At 45.2% G+C, this 19,320-nt stretch overlaps 1 protein-coding gene across 2 annotated transcripts in view; it reads left to right on the top strand.

Moving 5' to 3' along the window:
• The window catches only part of HADHA (hydroxyacyl-CoA dehydrogenase trifunctional multienzyme complex subunit alpha), a 54,532-nt gene that overhangs the window by 5,924 nt on the left and 29,288 nt on the right, over nt 1–19,320 (top strand). The window contains exons 1-5 of one of the 2 annotated variants that reach the window (XM_040348209.1): nt 8,167–8,377; nt 8,473–8,514; nt 8,602–8,672; nt 14,153–14,286; nt 15,459–15,597. In XM_040348209.1, coding sequence (XP_040204143.1) covers nt 8,182–8,377; nt 8,473–8,514; nt 8,602–8,672; nt 14,153–14,286; nt 15,459–15,597 — 582 coding nt within the window. In that variant the 5' untranslated portion in view covers nt 8,167–8,181. Of the gene's footprint in view, nt 1–8,166; nt 8,378–8,472; nt 8,515–8,601; nt 8,673–14,152; nt 14,287–15,458; nt 15,598–19,320 lie in introns of those variants that run through there. The other variant, XM_040348210.1, reaches the window with a different exon arrangement.

The raw sequence follows: 19,320 nt of genomic DNA on the forward strand, positions 1-19,320 counted from the left end.
CATGCTACAGTGGTTGCAGATAGAAATTCCTCATACAACCATTGCAAGAGTAGCAAGTGTGCAGAAATCCAAGGGAAAAGACTGGCTGCACCATAAAAGAAAAATCAAGCACTGGTAACTTTATTTGTCTAGACAACATGAACAGAGAGTCCCCACCTAGGACCTCCTTCTCTGACATGCTCCACCCACAAGGATCAGAGAGGTGACCTCTGAGGAAGACCAGCTTTGTGGGTGAAATACTTCAGAGCACAAGGTCCATGTTGTCCTGATGAATAAAGATACCATTGTTTGAATTTTTTTTTTGTAGAGTGCAGCCAGCTGGTGTTTTCATCTATATATGGGCAATGTGCAGAGCATAAGATGAGGTTCTGCACCCAATTCTCTAAAGGGGGGTCCCCTTGAGCAACATACCTAACAAGTGTGAATGGATTCATGGCCATAAAATTCCAATGTTTTAGAATTTGAGTTTATTTTCGTATTAAAAAAGTCACACTTATTGGGAATAAATAGATGGATATAGAAAGAATAACAGAATTACAGAAGGGACGTTGTCCAGCTGCAGAGATGCTTTTAGTTTCCTTTTTACTTCCTAATGCCAAGTGATGTCATTGTAATTGGCTCTGCAGTGACGCGACCCTTCCGCTCTTCAGCCATTCTTATAAAACGACCTTCAGGCCTTGTTGTTGGGTCAGTGAGATTACATACTTGCCAGCTTCCATCTTGTAGACTATTAATAAGGCGGTGGCTCTGCTGCTGCTGCTCTGTAGTGTCAACTGTGTGTCCTCAGATAACCCGATTACATGGCTGGATCCTGCAACACAGGCCGAGACGCAAGAAAGTCCTTTCTTCCTTCTTTAAAAAAAAAAAAAAAAAAAAGATTACTGTTTGGAATGTGTATTATTCATGTGATCTGAAGTTCTGAGTTTTAAATCCCATCCTTGGCTGAATTGAGGATGGACAAATCAATGTAGAATTGAGGAGTAATTAGAAAAAGAGGGGGAGAAAAAAAAAAAAGAATTTTAAGAGTAATTTAAAAGATTTAGAATGACAACAGTTTAAAGGGCCCCTAAAGCAATATCCTTATCATAATGAGTCCATACACACCTACTACTTGATGATCCTGTAATCTTTTTTTAATGACATTGCCGCCGCCTTCTTTCTTCTTGTTCTTTCTTCTTTCTTGTTGTTGTTCTTTCTTCTTTCTTGTTGTTCTTTCTTCTTTCTTGTTGTTGTTCTTTCTTCTTCTTTCTTGTTGTTGTTCTTTCTTCTTCTTTCTTGTTGTTGTTCTTTCTTCTTCTTTCTTCTTGTTGTTCTTTCTTCTTCTTTCTTCTTGTTGTTCTTTCTTCTTCTTTCTTCTTGTTGTTCTTCTTCTTCTTGTTGTTCGTTCTTCTTCTTCTTGTTGTTCGTTCTTCTTCTTCTTGTTGTTCGTTCTTCTTCTTCTTGTTGTTCGTTCTTCTTCTTCTTGTTGTTCGTTCTTCTTCTTCTTGTTGTTCGTTCTTCTTCTTCTTGTTGTTCGTTCTTCTTCTTCTTGTTGTTCGTTCTTCTTCTTCTTGTTGTTCGTTCTTCTTCTTCTTGTTGTTCGTTCTTCTTCTTCTTGTTGTTCGTTCTTCTTCTTCTTGTTGTTCGTTCTTCTTCTTCTTGTTGTTCGTTCTTCTTCTTCTTGTTGTTCGTTCTTCTTCTTCTTGTTGTTCGTTCTTCTTCTTCTTGTTGTTCGTTCTTCTTCTTCTTGTTGTTCGTTCTTCTTCTTCTTGTTGTTCGTTCTTCTTCTTCTTGTTGTTCGTTCTTCTTCTTCTTGTTGTTCGTTCTTCTTCTTCTTGTTGTTCGTTCTTCTTCTTCTTGTTGTTCGTTCTTTTTCTTCTTGTTGTTCGTTCTTTTTTTCTTCTCGCTTTACTGTGGAAAGAGCCATGCACGTTGGTGCTCTAGGCACACTAGACATCCCATAGTCCATCTCTGGAGCGAGTAAGAGATGGTGGCTACATTCCTATATAAAGTCAGACCATGAAGAACGAACGTAGCCACCCTCTCACAGGAAGGTGGATTGCAACAGCAGAAAGGGCATTTGAAGGAGGCTGAGAGCAATAGATGGGACTTTTTTGAGTTAACCACTTGCCGATGGCTGGCCGTCATGACGTCCTGGGCTTTGTGTGGGGATATCTCAATGTCTGCAGCAACAGGCATCATTCAAATATTGGCTTTTTCAGCTGGCGATTCCCTACACCAGTGATGGCGAACCTTGGCACCCCAGATGTTTTGGAACTACATTTCCCATGATGCTCATGTACGCTGCAGTGTAGTGGAGCATCATGGGAAATGTAGTATCAAAATATCTGGGGTGCCAAGGTTCGCCATCACTGCCCTACTCCATAAGAACAATCCTAGCGGCTGGTTAGTCGCTTTATCTGGGCGGCGAGAGGCGACGTCCCCCTTCCGCCACCCTCCGGTGCTTCTACCGTCTCACCTCTGCGATCGGCGAGTCGGAGAACGAATCCGCCGGCCCCGGATGTTTAACATAGAGATTATCGGCGGACCAGATGGTCGCCGGAGTCTCTATGATCGTCGGAGGTAGGGCGCGATGTTATGACGTCACGACCGGCCTCTGCATTCAAACGGCGCCGCCTTGGCTGGGAAGCCGAGAGTTTTTATTTATTTTTGATTTCGGGCTTCCCAGCCTAGAGGTGAGATGTGGGGTCTTATTGACCCCAGAGCTCTCTGTAAAGAGGACCTGTCATGCGTATTCCTATTACAAGGGATGTTTACATTCCTTGTAATAGGAATAAAAGTGATACATTTTTTTTATTTTATTTTTTGAAAGTGTCAAACTAAATTTTTTTTTTAAATGAAATTAACAATAAATAATAAAAAAAAATTGACGTGCCCCTGTCCTCGTGTGCTCACACGCAGAAGCGAATGCATGTGTAAGTCCCGCCCACATATGAAAACAGTCTTCAAACCACACGTGCGGTGACGCAAAAACTTTAGAGCGAGAGCAATAATTCTAGCCCTAGACCTCCTCTGTAACTAAACATTCAACCAGTAAAAAAATAAAATAAGCGTCGCTTATGGGGATTTTTAAGTACCGAAGTTTGGCGCTGTTCCACGAGTGTGCAATTTTGAAGCGTGACATGTGGGGTATCTATTTACTCGGCATAACACCCCAAATTTGCTAAGCTTCAGGAAGAGTTTGAAGACGAAGATTAATAAGATCAGAATCTCCCTGCTCATTATAGTCATACGCATTGAGGCCCATGGGTAAGACTGCGTTTATAAGCATTTTTTAATAATAATGCTTATGTGAAAAAATTACTAACGTTACTGTTTTTTTTGTTTTTTTTAAGCATGAAAGCGTTTGAAAAATTGCTGTGCAAATGCCGCGCAAGATAAAAAGTTGCAATGACCGCTGTTGTATTCTCTAGGGTCTCTGCTAAAAAAATACATAATGTTTGGGGGTTCTATGTAATTTTCTAGCGAAAAAAATGATTTTTTTACATGTAGGAGAGAAATGTCAGAATTGACCTGGTTGGCAAGTGGTTAAAGGGGTTGTAAACCTCGAATGACAGCAGTAACAAAGCTTAAAGACATTAAGCATCAGACGTTTACTATATGCAAAGCTCTCCCTGTCCTGTTTTCTTTCTTCTGCAATCTGAGTTGCCGAATTTAGAATTTTCTGCATATTTCTAAACCCTCACTTTGTGTTCATAGTTGTCCAGAGAACAAAGATATAGTTGACCTTGCAGGGTTTTTGGTTCAGTGGGCACGAGGGAAGGAAAGTGGTGTTGAGGGGTCACATCGCCCTCTGGAGGACAAATTAAGTTCTTCATTCTAGGCTACTACTGTATGTACAACTGCTGCAGTTAGTTACATGCTGGGGCTTTTGCAGGTGCTACAGAGGTGTAAAGTACGAAGTGTTCCATTAAAACCATTACTTTATTAGAATTCTGTATATCTAAAAGGGAGGCTTGGTATGTAAATTCCAATGGTCATTAAATATTCGAATGGTTCTAGATTGCCTCTCTGGGCTTTTGGCTAAGATCACATATAGTATCGGCTTTGCTGCCCAGCCAGAATGTTGAGTCACTTTGATCTACCCAAGCCTTTTGGTCCTTGTGGGGTACCCTCTGCTCAACCTCGGAGGATTGCTGATTTTGTACTGTAAAACCTTTTTGTAGTCCACAGATTTAATTTTAAAATGGTTTTCAGTTTTTTTTTATTTATTTTTATGCATTTTATGTGTAAAAGTATTTTGTGTGTAGCAGCCCCCTTATACTTGCCTGAGCCCCAATCCAGCAATGTGCACGAGAGCCTTGGCTCTCCCTCCTTATTGGCTCCTGCTACTGTCAATCACAGCCAGCGAGCTAATGAGGGGACTAGGGAGCGGGTCTGAGCCAAAGCTGTGTGTGTAAATGGACACGCGCAGCAGTGGTTCGAGAGTGAGCCTACTCAGGTGCCAACATTGCAAGCTGCTTGCTCTGGGGACAGGAGGGAGTGGTCAGGACCGCTGACAGGGGGCACAGATTAGGTAAATAACATGTTCAAATTATATCTTGCGCTTACCCAAAAATATTAGTGGAAAAAAATATAATGTAAAAAATCTGTGAAATAATAATGTAAAAAAAAAAATCGGAAACTAAATATGTAGGTGCAGCAGCAACTAAAGATTTATTTATTTATTTTATATATAAACTAAAGTGTGGCAACCTAACAGAACTGTGAAGTTGTATCTCATAAAGTCCATATAATTAAAAATATAGTGAATGTCCATATATTCCAACATACAAAGGGGATATCTATATTTTCAGCTGTATGTTCTTCTTCTTTCATAAAGGAAGAAGATTGGCCTCTTACCAGATAGGATGGATCCCACATTATAGGGATCAAAAGCGCTTGTTATTGGGTAACCACCTACAATATTCCACACTATCGGCTCCTAGGTGAGGGAGACCTTCTCCCGCTGTAATCAATCCACCAGAGACCAAGGAATATTGTGAAAACACTTCCAGAGTCCTTCGATAGGTCAGCTTAGTTTCTCTCCAGCATATATGGGATTCAAATAAGGAGAAACTTTGTGGTATAGTAGAAAATACTTGTGTTTATTCCAAATATTTGCACATCCATGAACACGCATAGAAATCTATGTAAAACATAGCCGCAGGTTCATGAGGAATTCTGCGGCTATAATTTACATAGATTTCTACGGGTGTTCATGGATGTGCAAATATTTGGAATAAACACAAGTATTTTCTACTATACCATGAAGTTTCTCCTTCTTTGAATCCCATATATGCTGAAGAGAAACTAAGCTGCCCTAATTATTCCTTGGTCTCTAGTGGATCGAATATTACAGCGGGAGGAGGTCTCTCTCACCTGGGAGCTAACAGTTTAGAATATTGCAGGTTGTTACCTGATAACAAGCGCTTTTTGATCCCTATCTGGGATCCATCCTATCTGGTAAGAGGCCAATCTTATTCCTTTTATGAAATGATATTAACACACCACTGAATATACGAATGTCCACTTTTGTATATTGAAATATATATATGGACATTCACTAGATTTTTATCATTATATGGACTTTATGATCTCATATAACTTGACAGTTCTGTTAGGTTTGCGCACTTTAAAAAAAAAAAAAAAAATATATATATATATATATATATATATATATATATATATATATATATATATATATATATATATATATATATATATATATATATATATATATATATATATATATATATATATATTATAATATATTTTCTCTTGTTTATTTAAAAAAAAAAAAACAATTCTATTTACCGTATTTTCCGGTGTATAAGACGACCCCCTAATTTTCCAGGAAAAATGTTGATTTTGGGATATACTCACTGTATAAGACTACCCCCTTCTTACTAGTCTTTCTGGAAGCTGAGGGGGAGCCAGAACCGCTGACAGAAACAGGCTTTTTCAAATCTCACTGTGCCATTACATTACATTCCTCACTGTGCCATTACATCACTTGCCCCCTCTCTGTGCCATCACTGCAAACGGTGCATTTACGGTACTCACTTTTTTTTCTGAATAGCAGGCCAGTCTCAGTGCTGCGAGCGTCAAGGATTTAAAAGACGCGCCTTCTCCTCAGAGTGTCCTGTGTTAGGCGGAACACAAATCTTCCCAGCAGCGCCTCTGTTCTGTTCTTTGTTCCGCCTATCACGGACGTCTTCTCATCTCGTCCGAGGATGATAAGGCATCTGTGATAGGAGGAACACAGAACAGAACAGAGGCGCTGCTGGGAAGATTTGTGTTCCGCCTAACACAGGACACTCTGAGGAGAAGGCGCGTCTTTTAAATCCTTGACGCTCTCGCAGCACGAGGAGACCGTACCCGGCGTATAAGACGCCCCCCGACTTTGGATGCATTTTTTTGCATCCACAAAGTCGTCTTATACGCCGGAAAATACGGTAATATTACTTTAATTTAATGGCAAACCATGTTTTAGACCCCTTTCACGCTGAGGCAGTTTTCAGGCGTTTTAACGCAAGAAGTGGCGCCTGCAAACTGCCTCCCATTCATTTGAATGGGGGATTTCACACTGGGGGCGGTGCGCTTGTGGAGCGGTAGAAAAAGTCCTGCAAGCAGCATCTTTGTGGTACTGTAAAAAGCGCTCCAAATATGCCCCTGCCCGTTGAAATAAATGGGCAGCGCCTCAAAATGGGTCTTATTTGTTTCTTTTTAAGGTCACCTTATCACATGACCTTAAAAAAATAAAAAAAGTGACCCACTAGCACCCGAAAAGCACTACGAAAACGACCAGCGCTTTGTGTTTGCAGCGCTTCAGTGTGAAAGGGATCTTAGAAAAGCAGAGAAGTGGTAACATTCCATACTTGTCGGTGTTGTCCGGCATGTGGCAGTTCAATGTGCCGGCATATTCCTCAGACAGAGACAAGCAACAGACTGACATAAGTGACATTACCAGAATGGTCACATTTTACATGTCAGACGCTTTATTGCATAGCTGCGGAAACCTTTCCCCTATATTACTTATCAGTGTAGACTTCAACCTTTACCCTATATAAATAGTGACGGGCCGGGCACACAGCCAACATATTCTGCTCGCTGGGTGCAGCCGCTGAATTAAATCTTTAATGTTTATACAAAGCAGACACATCAAAACGGTGATTACAAAAAATGAAATAAACGAAATGCTACAAAACAAAAGGCACCAGAAGGTGCAAGACTCTGAATTCTTCTACCCACAATAACCCTCCAAGGCGGCGGCAGGATCTCTAAAAATACCACAAATTCCATGCTATGGGGACAGCTGGCATGCCTCCCATTCCTTGTGTCTTGTCATAGAGCAGTGATCGGGGTCTGAGAGACCTGTTACTAGGCCGGAGCGTGGAGAAGAAGGGGAATTCCCTAGCATTCGCTAATGTTGACTTTTGGAAAGTGGCATCCTGCTGACTCCTAGATCAAATTTGAAGATATGTTTTAAAGAGCCAGGTACACGCCTGCACCCCAAGGCCCCCTTCACACGGGACAGATCCAGTTTTGCTCAGTAGGAGATGTCCGCTGAGCTGTATGGACAGGTCCATGTCCGCTATGCTTATGCAGAGCAGACACTGACACAAATAAACACAAATAAAGCTGCACTATCAAAAACGTCAAATTTATATGCAAAATACAACAAAATAAGTGTTATGATGAAAAAAAAGTAATCACCATCAATGTCACTACATTGGCAATATAACTTGAATGCATAAACCGTGTAGGTGAATAAAAATGGTCTATATGAGAAGGTTTTGTTTGCGTTTGTGTTTTTGTTTGCGTTTGTGTTTTTGTTTGCGTTTGTGTTTTTGTTTGTGTTTTTTTATTTATTTCCCCCCCCCCCCCCCCCATCTCTGTGCATCTGCATGAAGCAGTTATCTACGTGTGTACTGTGAGATGGTATCTAATCGCCATGTTGCTGCTTATCATGTCCCGGCCCGGCTCTCCAGTCATGTAATACAATCAGAGGTGTACAGGTTTCTCTTGCAGTGAACGTTGTACACTTGGCAGTGATCTTTTCCATCTGTCAGCCAGCCAATTCTCTCTCTGATCCTCCCATGTGACTCAGCCGCAGGGCAAAGTCCACGTGTGTGTGAAGGTTAGTCCTTTAGCTAGAGGTGTGGGAGTACTGGAGAGTTTCCACATCGGGGTGGAGCGATGGAAATCATTGCCAAGCCCTTCTATATACAAGAGTTCTTATTCAGATTGAATCCTGATCTAAATTTCCTCCGTCTAGTCAATTTATTCTTTTTCCTTTTGTTCAAGCGTCGCAATCATATATTGCAAATAAACGCAAGAACATTAGTTAATGGAAGGGAAAAAACTTCAACCGACCTTCCTAACCATAATGGAGGTGCATGTCAAAGTATTGTCCTTCAGCCATGATGGAACTTCTATATGTTTCTGTTTATAAACCTATTTTCACCATTGATCTTGTTTTGTTTACAGGCTTCACCTGCCGATCGCTATCGATATCATCCGCCATGCTTTGTAAGTCGCAAACTGTGTTTTTGTCTTGTGGTGTGAAGAAATCGCAGCTCACTGTATAATGCTACTATCTGTATTATGTCATTGCAGCAAGAACGCATGTAAACTACGAAGTCAAAAAAGATGTCGCCGTTGTCCGCTTTAACACCCCAAATTCTAAGGTATAACGTAGACTCCACATAATCTGTTCATTTGTAATTGTCTTTTCTGATCCTAAAGCTGCCCATAGATAAATCCTTTTATTTTTTTTATTTTTTAAAGCCAGCGGGTCAAACGGGGGAAAAAAATAAATCCCCCATCTACACAAGTATGGTGGTTAAAGGGGTGGTTCACCCTAAAAACTATTTTTTTTTTTTTTTTTTTTTTTTTTTTAATTAAATTGGCCCCCCACATTACAATACGATTAAAGGGGTTGTAATGGTTTGTTTTTTATTTTCAAAATAGGTTCCTTTAAGCTAGTGCATTGTTGGTTCACTTACCTTTTCCTTCCATTTCCCTTCTAAATGTTTTTTTTCTTTGTCTGAATTTCTCACTTCCTGTTCCTCCTCAGTAAGGTGTTCAGTAAGCTGTTCTAAATGACTTTCCACCGCTCGAATGATGGTGGAAAGCTTACTGAGGAGAAACAGGAAGTGAGAAATTCAAACAAAGAAAAAAAGCATTTAGAAGGGAAATCGAAAGAAAAGGTAAGTGAACCAACAATGCAGTAGCTTAAAGGAACCTTATTAGAAAATAAAAGATGAACCTTTACAACCCCTTTAAGGCTATTATTATTTTTTTGATGCTGTACATACCTTAGTACAGCATATTCACCCGTTGCGAGTCCCGCGGGAGTGGGCGTTCCTCACATGTCTGTGATTGACATTTTGACCAAAAACGAGTGCCCCCCCGTCGCGCGTAAGCCACGTCACGATTGGCGAAAGGTGCCGAACGGCGATGCGCATGCGCAGTATAGCGCCGACTCGCCGTTCGGCTCCTTTCGCCAACCGTGACGTGGCTTACGCAACGGGGGGGAGCTCATTTTTGGTCAAAATGTCAATCACAGACATGTGAGGAACGCCCACTCCCGCGGGACTCGCAACGGGTGAATATGCTGTACAAAGGTATGTACAGCATCAAAAAAATAATAGCCTTAATCGTATTGTAATGTGGGGGGCCAGTTTAATAAAAAAAAGTAGTTTTTAGGGTGAACCACCCCTTTTAAAGGAATCCTCCCCACCCTCATATTGTATTCTGACAGTAGGACTCCGCTGTCGGCATACACTGATTAGCGATCGACGCAAGTTTTCCAACATTTCCGTTGGAAAACTTCACCGCCACCCCCCCCCCCCCCCCCCCCCCAAGTCATCTGCTAAGATCTCTTGCATGAGAGAGACACTCCCCCCCACCAGGAAACACATGATCAACTTTTTCTTTAAAACCCCCGGTGTTTCAACAGATTTTGTAATGGAAGTGACGTTCCATCTACTCGTCCACAGTAAGGATACAGTGAGAAGGCGGCATGCGGACATCTTGTTACAACCACCGGAGTTTTGCATTTCACACTTATTTTTAACAGTAAACTGAGCTTATATAGTGACATACAGGTTTTAGAAATCTGACTGTTTAGATGTTGAAATTTAAAAGCGATGGCAAGTCTGCTGATCTCGCAGGTTTGCATATGACAGAACACCGCTGCTTTGAAAAATCAACATCAAAACAGTCTGATGGATTTCAAAATACTGAATTTCACTATATAAGCTCCGTTAACTGTTAAAAATAAGCGTTCAATGCAAGACTCCTGTGAGTGTAACAAGGTGTCCGCTTGCCGCCTTCTTACTGTATCTATCCTTTCTGTGGACGAAAGCAGGGTGTAGCAAGATGGCGGCGACGGAACGTCATTTCCGTTACTAGCGGGTCGCCTAATCTGATGAAACGCCGGCATGCTCTCATGTCCTCTGTTTTATGCGTTTCATCCTCCTGGCCAGATAGGACACATCCCCATTTTTTTTTTTTTTTTGGTTGCTGAGGGATCTCAAACTGTCCCAAGCAATCCCACTCAGGGAAGAGGAGATTACAGTGCCTGGGGGTTATCAGTAACCAGAGGGTTACTCCCTGAGGAGTGGGGCCATGTCTTTTGCATACCTGTTGGGCTGGAACACAGGAGTGCTCTTCAAAATGGTGGCCCTTGTGCAGGGAGCACATGGACTGTCTCTGGCATCCTTGTGGTGATGTCCCTTCCTTTTGCACGTGGATGGTGTCATTCTCGCAAAATACCAAGTCGGATCCCGGCCATGGTCAGGGCTGCTGTTGGAATCCACGGGGCCCCATACAGCCAACCTAACAGCCCCCTTCCCTCCAAATAAACGCTCCAAATTTTACTATGCTTCACTTATGAGTAATAGGTACCGTTCCCTCATTGTGTTCATTCAGGAAAGGAAGGGGCTGGTAAATATATTTACTGGACCTTTCCTCTACTGCCCTCCCAAAAGGATCCTATTGTGTCCCAGCAGGAAGGAGAAGAGGGAAGTCGGCAGCACTGTGGAGCTTGGGTAGCAGGAGGAAATCATGGTGCAGAGTGAAGGTGATCGGTATGGCAGTGAGGCAATCGCTGGAACCAAGCCCCTGTATGGCTCTCTGCAGCAGCTCAAAGCCGGTGGGAGGGAAGGAAAATAAGCCAGCTCTCAGCTGCTGATCACCTTCCCTGCCCACACGATTTACCCTCATGCCTTGGCCTCATACAGGAGGACCGATGGTACCTCCTTATCCATGGCCCTGGCCAAATTACTTATGGGCATGTACAGCTATTGAGGCATGGGCTCCTTGCTGCAGCTATGATCCATATTGGCTGCAAAGGGGCCACAGGCAGAGGATGGATGAAGTGGCGGGGTCCCATCTACCTCATATTCACTCACTTCTGTCAACTTCTGTAGAGGGGGGGGGGCTGGGGGGTGGCCATAGATGGATCAAAGTTCATACAGTCCCTGCTGAACTGGGAAAATGTAATTCCGTCTATGACTTGCTTTAATCAAAGTTTGCATTGTTTTAGATCTTCCGGCAGATTTTATTAACCAATCCTGTTGAATGACCCCCCTTTTTTTTTTTTTTTTTGTGAATAAGCACAAATTATCTGTGTGAAACCGGTCTACCAATGTTCCTGTAATGTCCTGTCTACATCCTTTGGCAATAAAGTAACTATTCTACGGAAGTTTTTTCCTTCCATGGCGTGCGACCAAACTTTATTTCTCAAGTCGTCTTCCAGGACGGCACCTTGAGAGTAGACTGGCTCCACCTGACAGGAAACACAATCAGAAAGAGGTTTAAAAGCCCCGCCCCTCCCCGTGCACCTCAGTTATTGATTGTGTTTCCCACCAGCGAAACAGTTTGTTATTTTTTATCAGACCTAAGGCCTGGGGCTGGTGGTCCCCCTCCGGGTACTGAGCAGTGGGTCCTGGGGGCCGTCCCTGCCTCAGCTAAAAGGTGTAATGCCTGTCCTGGGGGGTTTTCCCTGTGTGATAGGGGGGGGGAGGAAGATTGCAAACAATACCCCCCTTCTTTCCTTTCTGTAGGAATCCCTGGGATAGTGGCTATTCCAGTACTCCTATGTGGCCATGTTCCCTCTCCTCCAGGACCCCTTACCTGCTGGGCGGGTGTGAGGGCTTCCTCAGCGTGGCTCCGGTGCTGTCCTCCCGGTCCGAGTGGACCTTCTGCGGCAGGGACCGATCTTTCACCCAGAGCCCGACTTTTTCAGTCTGACGGCCTGGTACTTGAGAGGTGGAACCTGCAGCGGAGAGGTTGTTCGGAGAAGGTAATAAATACCCTTTTGGCTAGTCATAAGGAGGTCACTAGGAAAATCTATGCTAAGACCTGGGGGGTTTTTTCACGCTGGTGTGCAGCCAGGCAAGCCCCACTACCTGAAATATCTGTCATCCTGGAATTTCTCCAGGAAGGAGTTGATCTAGGACTAGCCACAAGAACCTTAAGAGTACAGGTAGCCGCCTTGTCCTACTTTTTAGACAAGAGGCTGGCCCTGGATCCGCTGATCAAGCAGTTCCTGTTGGCTAGGGATAGGTTATCCCCTATTCAAATCTCCAGGGTTCCCCCCTGGGACCTCACCTTGGTTCTAGACCATCTATCCAAACCTCCGTTTGAACCGATAGACAGCATTCCGGTTAGGCTGTTGACATTTAAATTCTCCTTTCTTCTGGCTATTACTACGGCCAAAAGAATAGGAGACATGCAGGTGCTCTCAATCAAAGAGCCTTATTTTCGTCTTTTTGAAGACAGGGTAGTCCTAAGTCAGGATCCCCTGTACCTACCTAAGGTGGCAACGAAATTTCATAGGTCACAAGAAATTATTCTTCCTTCATTTTGCGCAAATCCACAGAACGAAAGGGAAGAGACCTTCCACTGTTTGGATGTAAGACGCTGTTTGTTAAGTTATTTGGAAAGGGTGAGCGAGTTCAGACGCTCATCTCACTTGCTAATTAATTTTTCAGGACAGAAAAAGGGTTGCCAAGCATCTAGAGCCTCTATATCTAGGTGGATAAGACAGGCAATTTCATTAGCATACATTAAGGCTGGCAAAACGGTACCTAAAGTCAAGGCACATTCCACGAGATCTATAGCAACCTCCTGGGCAGAGAGAGCAGGAGTTTCAGTGGAACAAATCTGTAGATCAGCAACGTGGTCAAGCCAGAACACCTTTCTCAAACACTACCGAGTGGAACTTCTGTCACCCCAAGACTTGACGTTTGGCAGAAGAATCCTGCAGGCAGTTTTCCCGCCCTAAGGTAGGCCTGAGGGTTACTTGCTTATCTCTCAAGGTGCCGTCCTGGAAGACGACTTGAGAAAATACCAGTTACACTTACGGTAGCTGTTTTTCTGTAAGTCTTACAGGACGGCAGGCCTATTTCCCACCCTGAGGAATTTATATGGTTTGTATTTTTATATACTGGTTCCCGTGCTCTTATGGTGGTTACTTTATCACTAACTGAGGTGCACGGGGAGGGGCGGGGCTTTTAAACCTCTTTCTGATTGTGTTTCCTGTCAGGTGGAGCCAGTCTACTCTCAAGGTGCCGTCCTGTAAGACTTACAGAAAAACAGCTACCGTAAGTGTAACTGGTATTTTTCTTCAATTACTATTGACGGTGGTGAGCTGGGGTCATCATGGCAGATGGGATAGTCCAGCAGAATTCTGTACATAGCGTCCTAAAAACATCCCAGTGCCCCCTGCCTCAGTACTTCTCCCAAGAGCCCTGGGGTGAGTTATGCCAATATCAGAATGCTTTGATGGGCAGGTGCCATTCCAGAGGAATGGCACCTGCCCATGCACACCACCCTAGGTAACGTCCACATGTAATGCTCAGCCTTCGTGATTGACAAAACTGAAATCCAATGAATAAAAGGGGTGGGACAGGGATAGGCTGTACAACCAGCCTGTTATGTTTTTATTTTTTCTTGCAGTTAATGCTTAATGTATGGTCTGCCTTAGATGCTGACTTCACTGTAAGTGTTAACAAAGTTCATGTCGCTCGTGGCAGCCAATGACTAGACTGCAAACTGCTCTTGTAGATGTTTAAACCATGTACTACTTGATGTTCTAAAATACAATGTAGTAGCTGTATGCTAATCACTCAAATGGTATTTCTTATGTACTGTGCAGGTGAACACACTGTCCAAGCAAGTGCAGAGTGAATTTGGTGAAGTCATGAATGAAGTCTGGGCCAATGATGCTGTGAATAGTGCCGTCCTGATCTCTAGCAAACCAGGCTGCTTCATCGCTGGGGCTGATATCAAGTAAGAGATGCCTTTTCAGATGGAATTGGTTGTTTAGATTTTTCTAGGCCTCCTTTTAGGCCAGTTGGTGTCTTTTGCTGATCCTCAAACACATCACTGCCTTGTTGGGGTTTTTAACAAGCAAAAAGAGGTGGTGTTCCCAATGGTAAGAATCTTAAGATTTTTTTCCATTGCACTTGACTATTTTTTGGACTCCGATATCTAGAAAAGTTTACTACAGCCTGCTGTTGAAGACCTACATTTGCCAGTCATTGCAGATAATGCCCAGGTTCGGCCAGAATCTGATCTTTGTATGGTCACTCTAAAGGTCCGATCAGGAAATCGTATGGGAAAATACCGCTTTTAAAGCAATCGTACCTTTTAATCTGATCTTTGGTACACCGCTTTCAAGAGCTGATTAGGACAGGTCATGCAAAATTATCAGTTTTGTGATGGGCCTTTTACTTTAGGCTGGTTGAGCTTCCAAATGACAATAGTTCTACACTTTCTTCCATTTGACTGACTGTCCTGTATAAAATTCTTCACATTTCCCAGCGAAATGCACAGCGAACTTCTTTTTTTAAATCGCTGAAATGCCCACATTTTTTAGTTTATCAACATAAATTTTATACCGATACGTTCACAAAGGCTGTGTGTCTCTAATGGTGAAGTCGCTGTTTTGATAGCATGTACTGTTGTGGATTTATTAAGGCTTGTTTGAAGGGTTCTCTCACACTGTCTCTTACTCATTAGGTGTGGGGATTAATGTTCAAAGAGAGGCTTTATAAATACTGAAGGAACACTGTTTATATGTCCTAAAGATAGTGTAGTGGTTATGGGGAATGGCTTTGGTGTGGGCTTAGCAATTCAGCATTCCCACACATTTTCTGCAGGAAATGCATTTTCTAGTTACATGCGAAGATCTGCAACATCGCTGCACTGTCCCCCTTAGTAAACAAGAAGGTGGATTTTAAAGCAAAGGAATTTCTTGACTGCTTTAACCTGGGTAAGGTCAAGTGTCTGTAATTGGGCTTTAAAAAAAAAAAAATTCTCTTTAGATATACTTTTATATTTTTTTTCCAAGCAAGCGGCAGTTTTCAAACTTTGTCTAAAGCTTCGTAATGTGTTCCTGTTAAACTGAGATCAAGTTAAGTTGCTCTGTTCATGACTCATTTAATCAATCTTTCTTTCAGCATGATTGAATCCTGTAACAGTGCACAAGAAGTCTCGCAGTTGTCCGCCGAGGGTCAGAAAATGTTTGAAAAACTTGAAAAGTCCCCAAAACCCATAGTGGCTGCAATCAATGGATCATGCTTGGGAGGAGGCCTGGAGGTGGGTGTAAAGACTGAGCTAGAATGAGATGTTTAATGTCTTATTTAGGTGAGTGTGGGATGTAGTACTTTAGACTAATCACTTGCAGACTGCCCTATACCATTGTGTGTGTGTGTGTTATTCTGCACTTCTGGGTAAGGGATGCATGTGGCGCTTCTGCTGTGATGAGTCGCAGCAGAAGCTAATCGGCAGATGCCGGCACCCACTGATCGGCAAGGAGAAACACTGGATGGAGCTCTGCCTTTGTAAACAACATCCCCGTTGGCAGGGATGTCCTGGATTTCTCTTCCGTTCATGGACAGACACAGCAGAAATTGACCTTGGGGTATTATCCTCCCTTTTAGGAGATTGACTAGGCAGAAAAACAGCATGTTAAGTGTTAAACACTCCACAGTACCTCCCAGGGGGCGGTTCCCCCAGGTACATCCCCCATTCTCTGTTCTGCAGCCTCGTTTTTTTTTTCTTCTGCCTAGCAAGGAGATGACATGGCTCCTATGGGCCCATGTGCTCTGGAGATTTTTTTTTTTTTCTTTTTCTTTTTTCCTTCCTTTTTGGATCCTGGGATCTACAATCAACTGCCGACTGGGTGACAGGCTGGATCCTCGATCCTTGTAGTCCCCCCATGTTTGGCCATCGAGCATGTGCTGGCCTTTAGCTACGCGCTGGGCCATCCACGACATGCCCCGTTGCTCCAGGGGTGGCCGGTGAGCTATACGCTCCAGGGCACACATATGACCGGGCTCTATGTCTGTGTCACAGTGTGCCGGGCCGACAGCCATGCCGTAACTGCGCGGACGTTGGTTCTGTCCGGGATGCCTCCAGCCGGTGGTCGCAGGACGGGTAAGTAGCAGTCCCCTTGCTTTGGCAGGGTGGTGCGGCTGGGGCATTCCTGGGGAGGTCGATCGGGGGTCCGCCCTGCTTTCCTCTCTCCCTTCCTCTCCCTCCTTCCCTGCGTTCTGGGTGGTCGGCTGTGAGGTGGGGGTCCGCCTGGGGGGCTCCATCCTGTGTCTGGGGGGCTGTGTCTGCTATCGGGGGTGCTGTGTGTTTTTTTTTTTTTTTTTACTGCCGTACGTGTCCGCGGGGGTCCCGGGTGTTTGCTCGTGTGTTTACTTTGTTTTTTTCTGCTCTATCGTGGCCGACGGTTTTGCTGGCGCCTTTATTAGTGATCGGCGGCCATTTTCTTGAAGCCCGCAATGCTGTTTTTTGCATGTCGTGGCCATTTTGGATGGGGTTTTTGCCTCTAGTGGCTAGAATAACAGCGCGAACGACTCCAGCACACTTCCTAAGGGACGGCACAGCACGGACAGCTGCGGCCGGGAGGGTGGCCTGTGAATCTTGCCTTGCAGTCCAAGGGCGGCAATTGGGTGGGTCAGCATGGCGTCCGAACCGGGTGCTTCTCCCCAGACATGCCGGAGTTGACCCTTAGTGCCCCTGTTCCTGCGGCCTCTGTGGATGCTATGACGGCCGTCCTTGAGGCGTTTTTTTGCCAGGATTGAAGCGGCGCGTAGCCAGAGGAGGGGGGGGGTAAAAAGCCCCCTCCCCCCGCCTTCTTCTGGGGATGCCTCTGACACGGAATTGGGCCCTGGTTCCGTGGTGTCAGAGGATGCAGGCCTAGTCCACACGGACATTGAGGATGACTCTGCATCAGGGTCAGCACATGATAGGGCGCTAGTGGGAGCTCTTATCACTGCGGTGCGGGATACTCAAAAAAATTGAGGATTCGGCGGAGACATCAGAGATGTCGGTCCCTTTTGGGTTCCGTAAGCCGGCCCGCACTGCGAAAGTGTTTCCTTGTGTTCCTCATCTGGAAAAAAATTTGGAATGGGATCGGCCGCAAAACTTTTTTTCTGTTCCGAAATGCTTTTCGATCCGTTATCCCTTTTGAGGAGGACTTCCTAAAGAAGTGGACCTCTCCTCTGTCAGTGGACCCCCCTGTGTCCAGGCTGAACAAAGCTACCATGTTGCCTGTGGAGGGGGCTCCCGCTTTCAAGGACCCCACAGATAGGGAGGCTGTGGCCCGCTCCATGTTCACAGTGGTGGGGTCGGCGGTGAGACCGGTCTTGGCCGAGGCTCTAGTGTCACACTTACTGAACGGGCAGAGTTGTTGCTTCAGGAGTTGGAGGCGCATACTGCCCCTGAGGACTGTGTGGCGCTGGCCGACCAGTTAGTGCAGGGCCTAAAATTTGTCTGTGAGTCGGCCCTGGATACGCTTCCCTTGCTCTCCAGGGCCTCCGCCTACACTTCAGCCTTGTCTGGCTGAAGTGTCTTCTAAAAAGGCCTTGGTGGACTTACCCTTTAAGGGTAAACGGCTTTTTGGGGCGTCTCTGGATGACATCATAAAAGATGCCACGGGAGGTAAGAGCACTCTGCTCCCACAATCGGGTAAAGGTAAGGAGCCTTGCCGTAGGCAGGGGCCCTCCTTTACCGCTCCCAAGCGTTTTTTTCGTCTGCCCGGTGCGGCAGGTAACCATTTCCAGGGCGCTAAGGCGCCTGCTGAAGGGCAGAAGCGCCCCTGGTTCCGCAAGCCCAACAAGCCTGCAGAAAAGCCTGCTTCTGCATGGGGGCCGGCTTCGCGAATTCGCGGCTCGGTGGAGGTCTCTTCTTTCCGACCGCTGGGTTTGCGAAGTAGTTTCCTCGGGGTACAAGATGTAGTTTCTCTCTTGTCCGCCAAACAGATTTTTTTTTCCTTCCAACCTCCAGCTTTCCCCAGGTCGTCGGGAGGCCCTGTTTGGGGCTGTTCAGGATCTGTTTGTAGTCCTCAAGAAGGAAGGGGTCCGTCCAATCCTGGATCTCAAGGCCCTCAACTGTTTTGTCAAAGTGCAAAAGTTCAGGATGGAGTCGGTTCACTCTGTAGTGGCGGCACTCCATCAGGGGGATTTTCTGGTGTCCTTGGATATCAAGGACGCGTACTTGCATATCCCCATATGCGCAAAGCACCAGAGATTTCTTGCGCTTTGCGGTCGGAAGACCACTTTCAATTTGTGGCCCTTCCTTTTGGCCTGGCTTCGGCGCCAAGGGTTTTCACCAAGGTGCTCGCTCCGATTCTAGCCCTGCTGAGCAGCGCGGGATCGCTATTGTAGGATACTTGGACGACCTTCTTCTGAGAGCTTCTTCAAGCTCAGAATTAGAGGTGGATGTGTCTATCACCTGCCAGACCCTCCGGGATTTCGGTTTGCTGCTAAATGTCCAGAAGTCAGTGTTGGTCCCGTCTCAGCGTCTGGAATACCTGGGGTTGGTCCTCGGAGGCGAGAGTTTTCCTTCCCACGGAGAAACTACAGTCTGCGGTGCAGCGGTTGGCGACCCAGAAGTGGCCTCCTTCGAGGCGGTTCCGTGTGCTGAATTCCACACTCGAGTGTTACAGAGAGAAATTCTGTCGCGTTGGGACAAGCTCCCTTCGTCTCTGGATTACCAAGTCCGGGTGAGTCGCCTGGTCAGGTCCTCCCTAGTGTGGTGGCTGACATCTCCGGTACTTCGGGCCGGAAAATCATTCCTGCCGTACTATTGGACGGTGGTCACGACGGATGCCAGTCTCTCCGGCTGGGGGGGTGTCTGGGGTGTTCAGTCAGCCCAGGGGCGCTGGACTCTGGAAGAGTCCCGTCTGCCGATCAATGTCCTGGAGCTCCGGGCGATCAGGCTGTGCCTCTCCAAGTGGTCTCTGAGACTGCAGGGCCGCCCGGTCAGGATCCAGTGGGACAACGCCACGGCTGTGGCGTATGTCAATCA

Source organism: Rana temporaria, chromosome 4 (genome assembly GCF_905171775.1).
Source record: "Rana temporaria chromosome 4, aRanTem1.1, whole genome shotgun sequence".
Lineage (NCBI taxonomy): Eukaryota > Metazoa > Chordata > Amphibia > Anura > Ranidae > Rana > Rana temporaria.